Raw genomic sequence first — 20,249 nt, forward strand, 5'->3', positions numbered from 1 at the left:
TAGAACGCTGTGGGCTTGCACCCAAGGCAGCTTTTCAACATAAGCTGGGAGAGATCTGGAGCAGGGTGCAGGCAGAGGGGTGTGGTGAACCTGAGTTCTCCACTGCAGAAAGAGGGGATCAGAAAGACCATGGCCACCAGCATCCTCCCTCCTGTCCCTGCGCCTAATTAGGACTCCTAATTAGGATCCTCAGGCAGGAGGGCAAAAGTTCGGGCTCTTCTGTGTGCACAGAGGATCCTTGTCCCTGCTTCAGGCTGGCGAGGGCTTGTGTAATGTGTCTGGGTGCTACAGCTGCACAGGGCGCTGGTGGGGCCACAGTGATTTTCAGTGGGGCTTGCCTGAATTAAGTCACAGATAAAAGCCTCCATGCATGGCCTGCAACATCAAGCAGGAGCGAGGACAGAGGGATGGATGACAGGTAGGAGATCACAGGCAGCACGGGCTAAGGCCTCCTTTGCACCCAGGCATTCAGATGGGGTCAGTGCCAGGGTGAATGCAATAGTGGCCGAGGCTGTTTTCTGCAGCTTGTTTTAAAATGTGGGTCCCAGCCTTTCCCCCATTATCCCACCCACTCCTGTTCCACTGACTTCCCTACAGCTTAAAAAGTTCTCCAGGACTTCAGAATCATGCATTTATTTCATCGGGGGGGGGGGTCACTTAAAATTAGCTTATTTTTCTTTAAAGAAAGGAACACTAGTTGATCCCTTGGACAGGAACTAAAACCTTTCCCAGCAGTGTCCTGGGCAATTCCCCTCCCTCTCCAGCCCTGCTCTAGTGCAACTTTGGGCAGGGAACCTCACTTTCTGATGCAACTACCAAGCATCAGCCAGTGCTACCCAGAAGACAGCAATCTGGAAATGAATCTTTCCTAAATCCAATAAGGGCCACTAATCATTTAGTGACACTGCCTAAGAGCATTGGCGGCTGAGAGCACGTACACATGCTAGCCCAACACCAGTGCCTCCTTTTGTTTCAACTGGATTCTTCACTTCCTGTCCTAAACAGCAGTGTCCTGTTAATCAGCTACTAAGAGCCGACCGAGCGGTGGCTGAGAGTGGGTCAGTGAATCAGTAAAGTGCTGGGTGAAAGGTGCATTCGCAGTGAGATAATATTGAACTTCAGTGGAAGTCTCATTGTTGAGTCTTCTCCAGTCAACAAGGCAGGGCAAGAAAAGAGTCCATCTAGACTGTTTCCCAGCTACTCCAATTCAGAGAGGGGCTGGGTTTAAAAACTGACAAACCTCAACTTGTCAGCTGAGGACTGTGATAGCCAAACTCTGGGTTGGCACCTCTTCCAAAGAGCCTGCATCCCTTACACACACAACATGCTCATTCTAATCACTGGGCTACCAGCAGTGTAAGCTGAAGTGTTTCAGGTCACGCGTACTTTAAGAGGAGGCTTTTAAAAGATGTCTAAGGAATTCAGGCACACAAGTCCCATTGACTTTCATTGAGCTCCTAAATACCTAAAGCACTTGTGAAAATCTTTTCCCTCCAAGGTGCCCTGCATGTTGCAAAGACAGCATTGAGGCTAACTTTTGAAAGTTATCCTCAAGTAAATGTATCCTAGTATGCTACAGTTACAGTCCAGCACGCTATGTCTTACAATAGCAATGAGGCTGCAGGGCTTGCAGTGAGTACTCTAAAATACTCTAGGACTGGGTGATCAGGAGAGTGGGTCTGCTCAGACACTGTCAGCCTGAAAAGCTCACATCGACTTTATAGTGTGGTTTCAGCTTGAGCTGAAATGGAAGAAACATCCCCTTTTTCCCATGAATTGGTGAAAATCCAAAATTCCTTCCAGCCATAACTTTTATCTCTCACAGGCCAAGGGTGGGTTTTCCCAGGCACAGACTCCTGTTCCATCATAAAGGGCTGTCCTCACAGCGTAAACAACAAGTCCCCCTGTGGCAGAAGCTCACTAGAAATTCGCTGTTAGGTCTAGAGAGTGATAAAGTTACATTTCAAAAGTCCGTGTCTTGGCAGAAGTGGGATCTTGCCCCAAAACGATGCAAACGCTCAAAGAAATTCAGCTCAGGGGTTTGACCTTATGTGATCCTCCACTCCAGCCTCCAAAGTCGTGTTCACTTCTCTTTGAACACTGGCCTTTGTCTCTCCCAGGAGGAGCTCACAAGGTGAAATGGCCTCTCCCCTCTAGGGCCAGTCAGGCACCCTAGGGAACACAGGGATGAGCACCTGCAGCTCCCAGGGGGTCCATGGAAGCTAGAGTTGCTCAGCATCAGGCCTTTCTAGAGGCAGCATCTCCTAGTAGCAGGGGGATGAGCTGGAGGAAAACTCCTGCCCCTGGAGAACTGCAATTATGGCTCACTACTGCACAGCCCCACCCTGACCTGTGGAAACACACCATGGAACACCACGCTTATCTATATTCTCTTCAGTCTTCTCTCCCCCTTCTAGTACCCTCTTTTCCTCCCTTTTCTTTCCCTCTCACTTCTTAATCTTTTATTGTTTTCTTTATCTTTTCTTTCCTTCCACTCTTCCCTCTTTTTTCTTTTCCTTTCATTTTCTCTTCTCCCCTTCCATTTTCTTGGCCTCTCTCATTTGCTTTTATTCTCTCTCCTTTCTTTCCCTCATTTCTTAATCTGCTGCTATTAATTATTTGTATTGTGCTAGTGCCTAGAATTTGGGTCAAAACAGCATTTTCTTTTTTGTGACAGAAAACTAGTTTCGACCAACATTTTCAGCCACCTCACCTCAGACTTCTGTCCCAGCTCGCATTGCAACAGCCATTGGAGAGAGACAAATTGCCACTAGGTGTAGGATCAGGTTACACAGAACAATCACCTCAGTGGCATGAATGGTTATTCTTTAGCTTTCAAACACAAGACACACACAGTTTCGTTCCAGCCACTAGCTTTTTATGATTTATATTGCAGCAGCATCTCACGCCCCTGTCAGAGTGTGATTGTGCTAGGTGCCATACAAACAAGTCAGAGACAATCCCTGCCCCGGAGAGCTTGTACACAACATGCCACTCAGGGTTGCCAGGTGTCCAATTTTCAACTGGAAAGTCCAGTTTTCAGGGGACCTGCACGGTCTCCGGTCAGAAGTATTGACTGGAGACCCAAAGTCCAGTTACCGCAATTCTACTGTCACCTCCCCAGCCAGCCCAAGGCCCCTTTAGCCCCAGAGCCGGAGAGGGGCAGAGCTGGAGGCGCCCTTGCTGCTAGTCCCATCTGGGCTGGGAAGGGACATGTCCTCTTTCCCTGCATGGCTGCAGCAAGTTTCCCCACCCCATACAAAGTCTTTGCCACTGCTGGACAGAGCAGGAGAGACACTGTCCCCTTCAGCCTCCCCCTTCTCTTTGTGGTGAGTTGAGCCTTTGGTAGGTGGGGGCTTCGGGTAAAGGTACCAGCTCCTCGTGTGCTGGGAAGCCCCCCTAGCCAGTCCCAGCAGCGCAAAGTTGTTTTGCTCTGCTGGGGGGAGGTGAGGGGAATTGCTAAAGGAAGCCCCTGCGCTTTCAGTCTGAGGCCATTCTATCACAGTGGCACATCAGGGCAGGACATTGTGGAGAACCTAGGGCCGGGGCTCATTCCAGGTGCTCGCACTCTGCCTTGGCGAGCAAGTGCTGCAACAAATGGAAGGGTCTGTTTGCTCTGAAGTGTATGCCAACAAAGGCAGGTCAAACTTCTCCACCTAGCCTCACTCATCCATCCCATTTGTAATTGTATCTTGCTAGTCTCTCCACTGCCACTGGCGAGTCTGTATTGGGCCCATTGGATAGGGTACATGTGGCTACGTATTTGGTACAGGAAATTCTGGCCATAGCTGTAGTGTCCGGTTTTGAGAAATTGGAAAGTTGGCAGCCCTACACTCAGTGTAGCGCTCTGTCCCCCTCTAGCAGTGTCCGGGTCACAGACAGAGGTTGATGAGCCTTGGCTAGCAAATATTGTACTTTTAGCTCAGATAGTTGAGGCTAAGAAGCCCTAGGTTCAATTCCCGCTGTCAACAACCCACCCAGGGATGTGGAATTAGAAGCTCTCAGTCTACAAGATTCAGACTTGAAGTTTGGAGAGAAGCTTTGGTTGCTAATTCAAGCACTATGAATGTCCTGAGTCTGCAAATTTGGGCTAGAAATCATGCAAGAGCAAAGGCTTACAGAAGGTTTCTGGCCGTTCTCCCCGCAGATATGGTTAAGAATACTGCAAACAGCCTCTCTCATAGTATTTCAGAACTTCCAGCCAGAGATAAGAATCAGAAATGGGAACACGGACACGGACACACACGCCTCTTAACATCTCAGGGCTCATGCTCAGTTCTAGAAGCAGCCATGGGCTTGAGGTTCATCACCTGTTCTGGAACTAGGCAACACTGGGGAGGGGTGATGAGTTCTAGAATGTGGCATTTAGGGGAAGGGAAGGAATGTTTGAGATCCAGACATGGGAGAAGATTCAGGGCAGAGGTTATTTTATCTGAGCTGGTTCTAGTGCGTTTGTGCCAGTGGAACCTCTGTGGAAAGCACATGTTCAGGATATTGCTGTGACAATCCTGTCAGGAGTCAGGAAGAGGAGATCTGAGGCAGCTTCATTCACTCCTCTCTCTTTTTTACCTTAAAGTTTTGATTAGACTCTTGAAGGTCCAGCCTTAGCTAGTTCCCACCCTCCTGTCTCCAGGCTAGCAGGTTAACCCTGCCAGGGGAGCTGGGCTACAGGGTCTGCTGTTTCCAAGTCAACAGTTGTGCCCTGATGAATCACTGGAAGTATCTTTCTCTTTAGAACTGGTAGCATTAACCATATCCCATTGTGGGAGAAGGTAAGTAGATAGTAATGGCCTAGGAGTAAAGATCAATGAATTCTCCCAGGATTTTTAGGAAGAGAAAAGGGTTAAATCAAGTAGAACAATCTATCAGAGTAGACTGAGACTAGGTCATATTAATGCTATTCTCTATCATGTCAATTAGTATCAAAGGAATGAAGCCACCATGACCTTTGTCACATGAGTGAATTTGCAGAGATTTTAATGATGTGTATTATTATTTCCTCCTCCAATTACAGCAGGTGATCTATAGAACGTAGAGCATTCAATTACTCCACAGCTACGGAGACTATTTCCTACACACATGCACGTGTACACACACAGCTGAACACAGTGCAGAATCTATACACAACAGAGTACGCCATTCACACCCGTGCAAACATGGGCACCCATGTGAAAACTGACCTTAGATAAACCAAAGCAAGGCCAGTTTTTTAGGTTTTCATAGTTCATTGCATACCTGAAGCTTACTCTTTAAGGGAAAAACATATATAAGCCCCAACTTGTTTTAATAAAAAGTCTTAATACATTTTTCAAGTGCTATGTTCATTAAGAACTTGCACCAAGGACTCATTTCCAATAGGCAACTCCCTGCCCTAAGCCACCACTTTAAACCAGTCCCAAGGTTTCCAACACAATTTTGTCTGGCCTTTAGAGACTATGTCGAAAGGCTGCCCCATCTCTGTAAAATGCTTTGAAATTTTTGTTCAAAAAGTAGCAAATCCACCCAGCCACCTGACCACCACAATTGCCACATGCTGCACCTCACCGCCACTTGGAACCTGAGGGCAACTACAGGGACAGATCTTCCCTGAGCCAAATGCACAGGGTACTTCTGCTTTAGCAAGAGCAATGGAAATGTTTGCAATACAGGATCTATGACATACATAGCCTCACTTCTGTTTCCCTGCAGTAGAAGGCAGTTGTGCTACATACACTAGTCAGAATTATTAGTCCACTGGGCAGCTGGCATTTTGTTCGTCCCTTGGTTTGTTTGCTTGATAGAGGTTTCCCTGTAGCCATTCTGCGTAGTTGTGGGCATGATCCCTTTCCTCAACAAACCGCTGTGCTACCACCATCCTTGGCAAGTGAGATTTCTAAAACTACCAGAGTCTTTACCGCTCCGCAAACATTATTCCCAAGAGTACTACATCCATGTGGTTGGATTCTTGGGAAGGGCAATTGGGATTCTGAATGTGGGATTCTCTGTAAGAATGAAAGCACGTGGCCAGACATGTAACCATCCACCAGTCCTCCAATGCAAAGCAGATTATCTCAAACAAGAAAACCACCATGCAATGTTGTCATATAAGCAAACATACATGCTAGAGACTCAATAATTAACAGGGGGGTTTCAAGGATGGTTTTAGAAACAGGTTAGCAGCAGAAGTTCAGAAAGTAACAAAAAAGTACCACAGAGAAATCATATGAGGCAAACAGAGGCAGACAAAAAAATTCTAAAAATTATCTGTGTCAATCTTTCTATAAATCAGGGCATCACACGGCAGGTCTACACTGCAAAAAACCCGCAGCAGCCAATCAGCACTCTAATTAACTGACTTGGGCTTGCGAGGTTCGCAGCACAGGCTAAAAGTAGCAGCACGGACTTTCCCACTCAGGCTGGAGCTTGGGCTTTGAGACCCTTCCCTCTCTATGTGCGGTATAGAGGTCCAGGCAGAGCGTGGCCCCTGCTAAATGAAAGAAACAAAGCTGGAACATGAGTTATGTGGAAGCCCGTTTGCTTGTTTTTGTAGCTGTTTTCATTACAAGTGTGCCCCTGTTCATAACAGACCTATGATCCATATATTTTGACAGAAGTTGTACAGTCCAGTATTTTACAACCTGGCAGGATGTTTAATGCTGTGGTAAAGGGAGAATTCCCATGCTCTTCAATGGGATATGGCAGCTGTTTCCATCCTGGAAGGATTATAAAATATTGATCGTGATTTCTGAGCCTGATCCAAGACTTGAATTATTTACTTTTGTTATTTATGGTACAATTTATAAAGCTATCGGTCTTACTTCTTAGAGCTGTCAGCTGTGTAATCTGGTGATGGATCCATAATCTGGGACGGGAGAGGGATAGATTTTTGTGGTAGGCTCTTTTTATTTATTTATTTTCGGGGGGGGGGGCTATTTGACACTTCCAGATGTTAAAAATAGCTCTAGCCATCATGGAGTAGGGAGCAGGAAGTGGAGCGAGGAGGTCAAAGGGCGCTGGAATTGATCACATGGATACAACAATGCCCAATGTGGTATAAATAAAAGTGGGGCATTAAGTATTGTTTTACTTGAGTCACGCTTTGGCTGGAAGGGATGAACACTATCCTACTTGTGCATCCGCACAGGGGCGTTGGGTGGTCGCCACTTTCCAGTCTCCTGAGTGCTGCCAGGGCTGATGTTACGCGCTGCAGCAGCGCCAACGTGGCGAGCGTGACCAGCTCCCCCACAGTCCAATGCAGTGGGCCGATGGTGCTGCAACTAGGTGCTGGCAGAGCTAGGGATGCTGTTGCCCTGGCCGCTGCAGTGAGCTGCGAGTGTTGATGCTGTGACAGGGCCCACGTGGTAAGTTTAGAGGCAATGCAAGTAGTGCTGCAGCAGCAGTGCAGTTACTGTGCTCTAGAGATGCTGGAGCCCTTTGACATTACTGAGGCTTTCCAAGGGGCGGGGAGTGACTCATCACTACAATCTCTCCTCTGGTTCTGGCACTTGCCAAGCAATGCACCCTCCAGCAGCTGGGTGAGCAGAGACACTACCTCAGGGCTAGGAAGCTGTTTTTACCCACACATCAAAGGGTTTCTCCTGACACCACCATGGTAACGATGACAGTGAAGAGCAGGTAGTTTGGGGAGTTGTCAGTGTGGTGGATGCCCTAAGCTTTAATCAGAATTTCCCTTTGCTGAGCTGTGCACATACGATAGCTGATGCAAGATTTTAAGAACAAGAGATTTTATTAAAAGCATTTGCCAAAAGCCCTTCTCTTGTTTTTGAGAAGATTTTATTTTACTGGAAATCTAATGGACAGAGCATGGGACAGAGTCAGGACACCTGGATTCCATTCCCATCTCTGCTACTGACTCAGCCATGTGCCCTTGGCCACCTCACTTAGCCTGTCTGTGCCTCAGCTTCTCCATCTGAAAAATGGAGTTAATAGTCAATACCCCCTGTATGCGGAGGGGGTTGTGAGGTTAAATTCAATCGTGTTTCTAAAGGGCCTTGAAACACAGTATGTTGGCATAGTGGGGTCCTAATGTTTCAAACTTCAGCACCTACTATCAGGAGCCAAAATTAGTCTAAACAGTCTCAAACACCTAAGTGATGAATTAGCACTTTTTCCTGTTTTTAATCAACTTAAATTTTCACCACTGAGGGAAGTTATTCAGTGGGGAAGGGGGATCAGACAATAAATTATTTAACACCAGTAGACACAGATTCAAAAAGCTAAAGCTTCAAAACCATTCAAACAAAGCCTGTCAACATGACATGTCAAAATAGACCAAGTAAATATCTTTAAATCAGACTAAGGTCTCAGGCAGCATTTTTTTTTTTTATTTTTTTTTTTTTACTTTGCCTAGCTGTACATTTAGATCTATGGAAATATTTTTTCATCATTTGTGCCTACACAGTGAAATCAACATTTGCAGACATTTAGGGATAAAAACCTAATATTTCTAGACTTGTAAGGATTAAGTGGAGACAGGCTCAAGGAACCATATTCAGAATCCAAACACGCATCACTCCCAGGGCGGGAGGCAGGGATTTGGTTTGGGCAGTTATATAGCATTTTCCATCAACATCTCTCAAAGCATTTTTCAAAGCAGGTCATTAGCAGATGTGAAACTGAGCCACAGGGAGGGGGAGTGAATTGCCCAAGGTCAGCCAGCAGGCTAACGGCAGAGTCAGAATTCGAACCCAGGGCTCTATCCATTAGGCCACACTGCTTCCACAGTTACAAAGAAACGGTCCCTTTGCAAAACTCAGACCTAGATTCCAAATAGCCCAAATATTGAAGTGTTGGTTCAAGGTCCATCTCTAATATTGGGTATTTTGATCTCTTATTAAAGATATCTCTGAGAGTAGCACCCAGAGATCTCACTCAGGAACAGGGATCCATTATGCCAAGTGCTGTACAAATATGTACAAAGAGACAGGCCTTGATTGTAGAGTCTCAGGGGCAAGGACTTGGTCCTGCAAGCTGCTGTATGTGGACAGATCCTGCCTCAGCCAACCACTGGAGTCAATGCAGCTGTGCACAGGCACAGGAATTTGCCTGTATTGAACAACTTGCAGGAGCAGGGCCTAAGCAGGGAGAAAGATTGAGAAGTACAGAGACACTGATACAATGCAGCCTTGGGACCTGTGACTTACATAAATGCACTCCCCAACTACTAATTAAAAGCATTTAAAAGAAGCAGGAAAACAGGAGGAATTTTAGAAGACTCTGCTTTAAGCCTGATAGCCTTACTAATGTCCTGCTCAGACCACATCAGAATGCTCTGCCTGCTACTTATACTAGCATGAGAGAAAGAAGATGGGTATATTTTGCCCCAGGATGGAAATAAACCTCTCATTGACCTTAGGGTGAGGTGTATAGGTGCATCAAGAGCAGAACCTATGGGGTGCAGAGCACCTGTTTTCACAATGCACAGAACAATCCACTCCTATAAAATACCAATATGGAGATTTCAAATCCACCTGTTAAGCCAGACTTTCAAAAGAGCTCAGCTCCCATTAAAGCACCTAAATAAAAGGCAGATTCCCAATGTGCTGAGAGCTCTTCTCAGAATCTGGCCCACACAAGATTTAAAATCACATCTATAGACCCCATCCATCTCCCTGCTGAAGAAAGATTGTTCCCTACTGCACATGAGTTCATGATTTGTTCACCCAGTCTAGTTTCACATGTCCCAAGTGATAGGGCTTTTGCCACTTGCCTGGGGGAAGACTTATCTATTGCATAGTATATTTCACTGTCAGGAAGTTTTTCTTAATACAGCCTAAATTCTCCCCTTTTCTCAAATTCATCTCATTACACCTAGTTATACCCCCATGTGCCATGCTAAATAATTCCTTTTCATTCCCCAGCATAGATGACACCTTAGAGGCACTTTGGGAGTCAGGAGATATTGATCTGTAATTGTTTCTGATCAACAGTCAGTTTCCATTAAAGAATAAAATAATCAATGACCAATAGGACACCCCAATGCAGCCAAGAAAAAGTAACTGGCATGTCTTGGAGATAAAAACAACCACAACCACCCAAGCGCCAGCAGCCTGTCCATAAGCTCTGGGCTTTGACATTCCAGCAAAGGAGCAAGGAGAAAGATGACAAAGCCTGACCTTGGCAGAACCAGCTTTCCAGCATGGGGCTGCCAAATGCAGGCAAAGCAGCTGCAGAATCCTGCAGGAGAAACCATCGCCAGCTGGGCATCAGCTAAGCAATAAGCATTGGAGTCTCATCTCCACTCGTTTCTGTCTGCCCAGCTGCATTACTAACTTACAAAATAAAGACTCCCAAAGCCTATTCTCTTCAATCCAGGCAGCACACACCCCACCACAAGCCAAGTAACTCGGGGCACTGAAATAAATCCAGCAGTACTAGTATTTCCTTGGGTTCAGGTCTGACAGCTCTGTGCTGCATCCATTCATGTAGATCATTTCTGGAAATTAACAAATGCAGTAATATTGTGTTCAGGCCTGTGTGTTAACCAACAAACTTGCCTAGGGGTCTGTAAGGGTCCTACAGCCAGTTAACAAAGGTTGTTGGCAATACCCTTTGCAAGGGCCACCTCCTGCAAGCTGATGCACTTGGGCTAGACTTTTGCATAGAGGCCACAGATTCAAGATCTGGCCCTAAAAGACCAGCTCTGCAAGGAAAGTGGCAGAAATGGACATTGGTCTCTGGGGATGCCTGTCTCAAAGGTAGGGTAGTTTCCATTGATAGAGATAGCAACTCTATATGTTCAAAATAATTCCAAACCAGTTGTTTTGCATGAAGTTGTAAATATACCTGAGATGAGACTGTGTGACCTGTGGTGGGTAGGGTTTCGGAATGACTCCTTAAATTATTTAAAAAAAAAAAAAAAAAAAATCAGAGCTGGGCCCAACCCAAAACCTCAGACCCAAACCTGAAAACTTTGGAGCTGCCTCCAAATCTGAACTGGGCTCTGGGTCCAAATTATGCAGTTGCCCCCTTTCTTTACTATAGAGCAAAAGCAGATGACAAAAGCTCAATACTTAGGTTTTAAACATTGCAGCTTTGACTTCATCTCTAGAAAAGAGCAAGCTAATTCAGGAAGGCGAGCCAGATTCTGACAGTCATTTTTAGGGGGGCAATAAGCCCAGGCCAGTGACTCAGTAGGAACACAACACAGGCCCTCAGGGAGTTCCCCAAACTTGTAGTAGCTAGGAATGCAGCAAAAGCAGAGTGGGGCTGGCATTCAGGGCTGTGCACAGAGATGAAGGACAAATGTTTAACTATCAAAGGAAGACCCACACCACCAGATTCTTACTGGCTTAGATTCCAATCCCTCAAACTCTGTGCATGACCCAGGGGTTCTGACTGCCCTGTTCGAGCAAAGCCCAACGAGGGACATTTATGGGGTATTCTGCCCCTGGTTTCCTTTCCAGCAAGAGAAGAGGGAGCTGGGCAGCAGTCTAACCACTCACCCCCTCTCAGTTTGGTATTTTAAATTCCTGTTTCTTTTCTTTCATTCACTTCAACTTACCTGTTCTAGCTGCTGCTCTGCACCTTGAGCTCTGTTTGGCAAATAAGCTCCAACCTGGAGGGCAGCTGATTCAGAGACTAAACCCCACCCACAGTTAGTGCTAATTAGGGCTAGTCACCAGCAAAGCTAAAGTTAGCTAGACCGGACTAGTGAGCAATTAGCCTCAGTTAGTCCCAGCTGGGGGTTGTTCTCTGGCCTGTTTCAGACACAGGCTATTGTTTTGTTTGTTTATTTTGCTCACACTGCTGAGATTTAATAAGCATGTTTGGTAAAGAAAGCACCTGAGTGCCCAAGCAGTTTGGCTGTGGTTATTTCTTCCCCTCTGCTCCTCATCCCACACCGCGCTGATATTAGCCTCCTCTTTTGTTAAGTGTTTCTAGCCACTGCCCAGCCAGTAGAAAGCCAAAGGAATTTACCAACTTCTGGCCATTATCTTGCAATTATATCCAGGCAGAGGGACCTTTGCATTAACTTCAGCGTGGCTCTAGGCAAGTGCAAGGTTGTGCCTGTGCAGATCCAATTCCACAATCAGGGCCTTTATTTCCAGTGCTTTTCAGAGTTATAGCTGGTTAATGGGCTTTGCACCAATAAGTTTCCAATGGCAACTGGTCAGAGGATGACCAGACAAAGTGTGAAAAATCAGGACACTTTTTTTTTCCCCCAAGGGCAGGGGTGTAGTTGCATGTACAAGACAAAGCCCCTAATATTGGGACTTCCCGATGGTCACTAGTTGGTCACTTTTTCTAGTTGCTGGTTAGAGCAGGCTGGAGCCCTGCCAGAGATGGGATGAGCATCATTCTTGAGTACTCAAGCCTCAGAGAGTGATGGCTTGATATTCGCAGCACTATCACCACACTGGATGCGATTCAAGCCCTGGAGGTACTTGAACAGAAGGAGAAGGTAGCTACTGCCCCACGTGCAGTATCCCTTGCCCTGAATGTGCAGTCAGTCTAGAGGCCCCAGATGGGACAGAGCAGATGCTCAACAGCTGTTGTGATTCCTATGTTGTAGGGGTCACAAAATAACTCCAGACAGCAGGTGTAGTGTGGACAAAATGTTATACAAACCACCTGTACAGCTCTGCCAATGCCACTCAGTCCTGACCTCATCCACTTGTTGCTTTGTGATGTTCAACAACCAATCTGGGCCCAAGGTGCTTGAAAAAGATCTTGATTCAGTGACTGCAGTTCCTGCCTCTGCCCCTCATACTTTGTCTGGACAGCTAAAGCACTTATAGTTCCCAACACCACTCTGCCAATGCATCTCAGTCTTCCCATCCTCTGCCTCTTAACGCTATTCCAGATCTGCCCACCCCCACTGGAGCTAATCAGGCCAAAGTGTGCAGTGGTTTTGTGATGGAGTAAATGTTAGCTAAGCAGAATGAAAACACCTCGCTTATTTCAGTATTGATTTGACTAGATTTCAATCCAGGTCTCCAAAGGTCATAGGCCAGTGCATTAACTCGCTGCACCAAGTGAACCCTCTTTACAAGTGCACAGTAGATAGAAACTGAGGAGCGTTCCCCTGCCCCCAAAATATTTAACGCTTTGTAGTAGATTTGCCTTGAAATCAGGACTTCAGAGTCAGTGGGAACCGGGCAGCTTTGGGAACGTTCGGTAAGACCCAACGTATTGGTTCAGCCTTCTTAGCGCTTCCACTGAACCACAGCCCATCAGGCAATAATAAAATGAGTCCTGAAAGTACAGCCTATAACTCCAGCACCAGACCTCCCCGGGTGCAGTTGCTGCTGCCCCAGAGGCACGGCCAGTAGAGAATGAGCTACTGGTTGTAAGCACCATCTGCTCCCCTCGTAATCCCGCAGAGAAAGAGCCTCCCAGGGCTACACTCCTTCCTTTAAAAACACTGTACCCAGCAGCACTTTCAACTGGGCTTGTGCAATTACCACACAGTGAGGAGAGAGCCTGCTCAGAAAAATCTTACTGCAATCCACTTACTGTTGCTCAACCCACCCACATCTTCCGGCTCTTCTGGGTCACTTCAGGGTATAGCTGCGGCTGACAGATCCTAGGGTGGAAGAATGGACCCCTCACAAAGCTCTCACAGCTGAGATAACAAGCCACCTTGCCATTCTGCCTGAGCCATGGGAGCTCAGATTTGCCCCCAGGGGTTGGGATGTTCTGGAGAGACTGTGCTGAGGGCCATGGCTGTGCCACGGATAGGGCCTTTGTTTTCGGGAGGAGATGGGGGCGGGGGTTAAAATTTCCTGCTAATTTATCAGGGTGTATTTTAAAGAAATTAATTGAGTGTAAAATGGCAAAAAAACAAAAATGAAGGACCAGGGGGTGAGGGATACCCAGTACTCTCATGGGAGGCCAGGGGGTGAGGGATACCCGGTACTCTCATGGGAGCCCGGGGGGTGGGGGAGTGAGGGATAGCTGGTACTCTCATGGGAGGCCAGCAGGCTCAGGTGGCAGGGATCCTTCCACTCTCTGCAGGCCTGTTGCTGCAGTAGTCGGAGGGTCTCAGCTGCCAGGACCCAGCTCCCTGCTCCTGTCACATCCCCTCTGTTCAGGAAAGGCAGAGGGGACTTCACCGAAGAGCTGTTGAGTGGGCCAGGAGGGGGCTCTGTCCGGCAGCAAAAGAGGACTGGGGCTATCACCTGGCTCCCTGCCTGGCTCACTCCCCCACAGCCAAGCAGCTGTTGCCAAGCAGCAGTTGCCCTACTCAGAGCAGGTGCCCTGTGCCGTCTGGCAGGGACTCTGTGAGGAGGGAGCCAGGGGTCTGTGGCGTTCCAGCACTTACACAATTCAGGTTAAAAACGGGTGAAACCCAAATGCTTGTTTTTTCACAACCCAAGAATTTTGGGGAGAAATTCGGTACAGAGGACGGACGGACCTTCGCCATGGACCAGGCTTACTGCCAGCCTCTCAGCTGGGCCAGAGTCACTCAGCCTAGCCAGCCCATCCATAAATGCCCTGGACTTGAAGGCCTGAACTCATTTCTATGCCAGTGCAGAGCCTTCAGGGCTTTTCTACTGCTGCTGCCCATAGACCCAGTGGGCCTTGTGGTGGCTGGAGAATTCCCAGGGAACAGGACCACCAAGCCCCTCCTGGAACACCCCCCTGCCCGACTCATCCTGGAATGCTGCCTGCTCTAGGGACTCAGAGTGGGGATCGTAGAGGTTACTTTGCTACCACTTTGTGCCACCATAGCTAATTGTATAGCACCTCTTGCTGGCATGGTGGGGGGCTAGATAGGAGAGCAGACAAGATGTACCCAGCCCACACACTGGATTAGAGTATATGCCAGCGGAACCAACAGACCTTTGAACTTGTTTTCCTGGTTGCACCCAGTGTTCAACAGGAGCTACATCCCTATCACCGGGTGCTCCACTCACTGCCGGTCTGGTGCCGCCTCTTGGTCACTCTGGGGATTAGCTCTCAAGGCCAACACTCCTGTCTGCGGGTTGCGCGCCATCACTCGGACTGTCACTCCAGGACCCTCAGCGTCTCCTTCGAGACTTAGCCCTCTGGCCACGTCACTAAGCATTCCTTTCCAGGGTTCAGTCCAACAACAGTCCTAGGCAGTCTTCCCAGTCACGGCCTCAGTAGCTGCCAGGGGAACCCAGGCCTGCCTCTAGTCCAGGGACCCTCAGCTCAGCAGTTCTGGGCTTCTTCTCTCTGCCCTCACTGCTCCTTCCCTGGGCTACTTCCAACTCTCTGGTTCCCCTTCTCTTTCAGGATGTACCACCTCCAAGAAACCTCCTCCCTCTTACCAGGAAGTGACTGCTGCCTGCCTTCCTGCTTCCCCCAAACACTCCTCCATCTTTCCAGGGAGAGACTGTCCTTTCTCAGCAGCCCAGTCTGTAGCCTGCTACCTGGTTTTATGAGCCTGATCCTAATCAATCTCCTGCTCCCTGGCTCCTGTTCCAAGTGCAGCCTGTGGAGTTAATTGGGCATCCCAGCCACCTTAACCCCACTCAGTCCTGTGTGGGGTGGACACCCCATTGCACACCCCAATCAATGACCTTACCAGTGCTGTTTCCTTGGTTGCGTGAAGAGCCGGTTTGCTTTTTTAGAGTTGCCCAGAAACGTTGCGGCTGTGCACACGTCGTTTTTTGTCAGCTTGTTCATTTTCTTGTAGGGTTGCTCACAAGTGCAGGGGCATCACTCTCTGTCTTGTTATTGTAAGGTTGCTCATGAATCCAGACGGAACTGAGCTGCAAAACAGAAATGGATTTTGAACCCCTGTAATCTGGACATTTGGTTTGACCCCTTAAAGACCATGAGGCCAGCTGCCAAACCTGGATCATGGTTTGGATTTTGGACACCTGACCATTATTCTGATCTGGGGTGTAGAATTCATACTGGTCTCATAATGGAAGCAGGGACCAACTGCAAAACTTGGATCCTGTTTTGGATGCTGAATCCCACAAACTTCAGGAAAGTTTAAGTTTGGCATTTAGATCCAGTCCCGTCTCTGCTCCTGAACATGGGCTGCCGTTATAGCACTGGTTCTTGGGAAGAATGAACAAACAAATACAGTATAATAAAATTAATTCAAATCCAAAACACTGAGGCATTTTGTTCTGGAGAGGAAAAAAAATGCACAAAATATTGCACGGACTTAGCAAACCAAAGCCAAACAAAGGTCACGTTTGGGACCTTCCTGACTTCACCGTCCTCCCTTTCAGCACTGCCTGGCTCCCTGTCCCAGCCATGGCAACAGAGTCAGGAATGCCCTTTTATTATGGGATGCTGCTGCTGTAGGAATGGTTACATTTATGCCCAAATGCTCATCTTGTCACTTAACCATGGGGGATTAAGCTACACTCATTTAATAGATTGCACTGTGGCTGTGATGGCATCATAGTCTCCTCCTGTTAAAGCCCAGCTCCTCGCCGAAGGGTGGGAGCTGACAGATTGAGGCAGTGAGCACTGCTGAGGAGGTACAGCACTGTCTATGCTGGCAGCCCTAGGGGGCCACTGGGCAGCGGTGCTCCCACACACGTCAGAGTAAATCAGAACAACTCCAGATGGGTACACATTAAAACTCTCAAGGAGCAGGGAGTGAAAGGTGGGGATGGGCTGGCTTATGAAATGCAAGGCAAGATGGGAGGCTGGAGAGGAGAGGCTGGGGGCTTTACTTCTCAATGGACATAGTTTGGTGCAAATGCACTGGTTTTCCAAGCGTATGCCAGGGGAAGGGGTGGCTGAGAACAGAGATTTTAATATAGGTCTTTTGGAGGGGTAGGGAAGGACCGAACAGGCAGTCTGGATTTTTTTTTTAAATCTGCCCTGACTCCTGCTGTGAGTGCCAGGTGCATCCACATAGAATACAACTGCCATGCCACTGAATGCAACATGCAGACCACCCCTGCTATGCTGGCTGATTGTCCCCTAGTGTATCCATGCTGAAAGTGCCTGGTGTATATACCCCAAGTACTTCATAATGGCCACTGATGTCAACTGAATGTCAGTGGTTAGTGACGGCACAGTGGATGAGGGCCTCCAGTGAAGAAGTTTAAAGACTTAATAGATGGTTCACTCGACATATGATACTGGCAGATCTGAGAGACAAGGTGGGCGAGGTAAATATCTTTCAATGGAGCAACTTCTCTTGGTGGAAGGGACAAGCTTTCAAACTTCACACAGCTCTTCCTCAGCTCTGGAGAAGGTAACAGAGCATCACAGGTAACTACAAGTTGAGACAGACTTTAGCATAGATTGTTTAGATCCCAAATAGGAAGTGTTCACAGGTTCTTGGAACTGAAGTAGCTGGTCACGGGTAACTAACCAGATGGGAGTGAAATCCATCTGTGGAGGCAGCGTCACATCATCCTAATCTCCAACCCTCCAGCCCTTATCGAGTCACCAGTCATTTTCCCCACTGAAGCAGCGATTCCAGGTGAACGTGTTCACATATATGCGTCTGCATGTGCTCGTTCACCACAAGGAACCTCCATGCCTTTTAGAGTGACTGCATCCACAGGATCCGCTCCCAGAGAAAGCACTCGTACTCAGTGGGGCTTGGAAGGCAGGGAGGCTCAGGGGAATTCTAAGTGTCTCACTCTAGCACCATAATGTCATTTCCATGATAATGGATCTTTCCCAGCTCCCAGGGGCTTCCTAGGAAAAACTTAATGCTTCAGCAGCTACATGTATGTGTTTCAGACATGCACACCCTTCCTCCGTTAATGAGGGCATCCATCAGTGGGCCTGACAGATCCCCTTTTAGTGCAACAGAAGGCACTGGAGTGGTTGTCAAAACAGCATATACAAATGGGGAAACAAGTCCCAGAGGCCTCTCTTCTAATTAGAGGTAGAGCCAGCTCTGGCCTCAGCTCCAAATGAAGTATTCAGAGCTCAGACCCCCCTTTCTAACGTGGATTCAAAGCCCTGAACTTTGAGGAAGTTCAAAGTCAGGCCCAGCTCTGATCTTCTTGAGTCAGGCCCTACACCAAGCTGAATGGGAACATGGACTCCAGAATAGCCAGGGGAGGTTTTATTCCCATCTCTAATTGTAGGTAACGCAAACGTCACCATTTGCAGCAATCTCTCTGCCCATTCTGCAGCCTCTCCAAGTGTTGACCATACCTCGGCCCCACCTTGAGCTCTTCACATTGATCATGTCCCCATTTTTACCAGACAGTTTCAAGGGGGATAACACAGGCCCGGTGAGGACCAACACATGAGAAGTCCCCACTTCTGATGTATGCATGACTTGAATCTTGTTTTGAGACATGTACTTCCCCTTTCCAGATAAGACTCCTTGAGACGCTCAGTGCCAAAGAGAACCAGCTCATAACATCAAGCAGGTGCCAGCAGGTCAGCATTAACATCCCTCTGGAATCCTGAAGCAATGAAAATGTCACCGAAACGAGAGAAATGGTACAGCGAGCCCATAAATCCCACCCCAGCCCATTATTTCATAAACTGGACTTCAAATGGCATGACTCTGTTAGCTGATTACGTAGGTCTTGCTTCATGTCACTGGGTCACTTTTCTTTGTGCTGGATGCAGGTCCATTCTGATTGTCCCCTGGACGTAGCGATAAAGGGGGAGAGAAAAGGCTGCGCAGTTAGATGTGACTGATCCCCTCTCTCTTCATCTGATGAAATAAACAAAGCTGGGTCTTTCCATTTCCACAGCTAGCTGCACTGTTACTAGCATTCTTGGGGAACTTTCAAGCATTGCCAATGAAGCGTCTCTGCTGGGCCATAAGGAATGAATCTGATGGTTTGAAACACACAAGGGCTCCGCCAACACTTGAAGCAGCAGAACTGTGAAGTCCTGTCTTGCAGGCAGTTAAGTGTCCTCAACTGGCCTTCCCCATGTTAGTCTGCAGAGTAAATACACAATAGCAAAGCATATTTGTATGGTGCCTTTCCTCCTGAAGGAACCGTAAATACTTTACAGGCTGTATAATCAATAGAACATGATTTATCCAAACTCCTCTTATTCAAAACACCCATCATTTGAAACTGGAGAACATCCTTTACCCTACAGCATTCACACTAGAAATCTGAATAAAATGCTACACTCCCTTTACTAGTCAGATAAACAGGGGGCTGGTGCAGAGGGGCTTCTCATCCACCACTGTAATGCAACCACTTCTGAGATGAAACGCAGCAGGTATTCTGCACCAGTAACAAATTAATGAAGACTGGATTCAGCTGAATCCACAGAGGGGAACTGCTAGTTTAGCAGAATGGAATAACCCAGTTTGGAATTTAGCCAGGCAATCTTGCATGAAAAACTTTGTAAAGGAAAGAGCTATGAGAGAGAGAGAGAGAGAGAGAGATTTTGGAGGCATGGAGGGCATCCACTGATAAAGGGAGTTAAAATGAGAAGATGATTTGAATAGTAGCAATCCGGGCATTGTGAAGCTGGGGGTGGGCTCTAGCTGCTAAGACTTGGTGTAAATTCAAACAAGCAGGACTGGGGTTCAAAATACAGTTAAGCGCTGCTTGATAAATACTTAAAGCCAGCTCACTTGTGACGAGATAGCTGCCTTGCTGGGAGACAGAGAAGAAAACACTAGGGGGAAGCTGGCACAAGTAAATATGCAGAGGGTTATTGAGACTCAACCCCTCTCCTTCTATGATGACAGCTCCTGCCCAGTAACATACACACAGAACTAGAGTTTGTTTAAGCTACACACCCGGGAAAGGCAGAATGAAATTTCCTTTCATTCAAATGCAGCATCTATATTTTATAAAGCAGAAAAACGTAAAGTGCAATTAAAATAAGAGACGTGACAGATCAACAGATCTGCTCTCCGGGTGTCATCAAGCCTTAACTGCTGACCAAATGTATCTTTTTACCCTAGGGAGGATGCCCCTGTGGATACAACACTGAACAAGGACTCAGGAAAGCCCTAGCCCAGTGTTTCGGAGACCTCTTATTCGAAGTCAATATTTTTCATGACCTCCTTCCACATACCCTAACAGTAAGAGTAAAAAATGTATCAATGCGAAGCCTAGATAACTGATGTGTGTGTGTGTTGTGAGAGGCTGACAGAGAGTACTTGGCCTGTGCAGGAGTGAGATCTTCTTTGCTGTGCGTCGTAATAAAATCGCCGGCATCTCATGACACCCCTCTCCCCCACATTGCCTTTTGAGACCCACCAGTTGAGTAACACTGGTCTACAGGACGCAGGAGAGTCACTTCTTGTTATAATAATGACATGCGTTACCATAGCGCTTAAGAGTGCCAGTCATGGACCTGGACCCTCCTGGGCTAGGCACTGTACAGACACAGAACAAAACAGATGTTCTCTGCCC

At 47.4% G+C, this 20,249-nt stretch overlaps 1 protein-coding gene across 1 annotated transcript in view; it reads left to right on the forward strand.

Annotated features, from left to right (window-relative positions):
• The window catches only part of CNTN2 (contactin 2), a 55,091-nt gene that overhangs the window by 795 nt on the left and 34,047 nt on the right, over window positions 1–20,249 (forward strand). The window contains exon 2 of the mRNA XM_039536240.1: window positions 19,796–19,915. Coding sequence (XP_039392174.1) covers window positions 19,796–19,915 — 120 coding nt within the window. The remainder of the gene's footprint in view (window positions 1–19,795; window positions 19,916–20,249) is intronic.

The sequence above is a fragment of the Mauremys reevesii genome, linkage group 4 (assembly GCF_016161935.1).
Source record: "Mauremys reevesii isolate NIE-2019 linkage group 4, ASM1616193v1, whole genome shotgun sequence".
Classification (NCBI taxonomy): domain Eukaryota; kingdom Metazoa; phylum Chordata; order Testudines; family Geoemydidae; genus Mauremys; species Mauremys reevesii.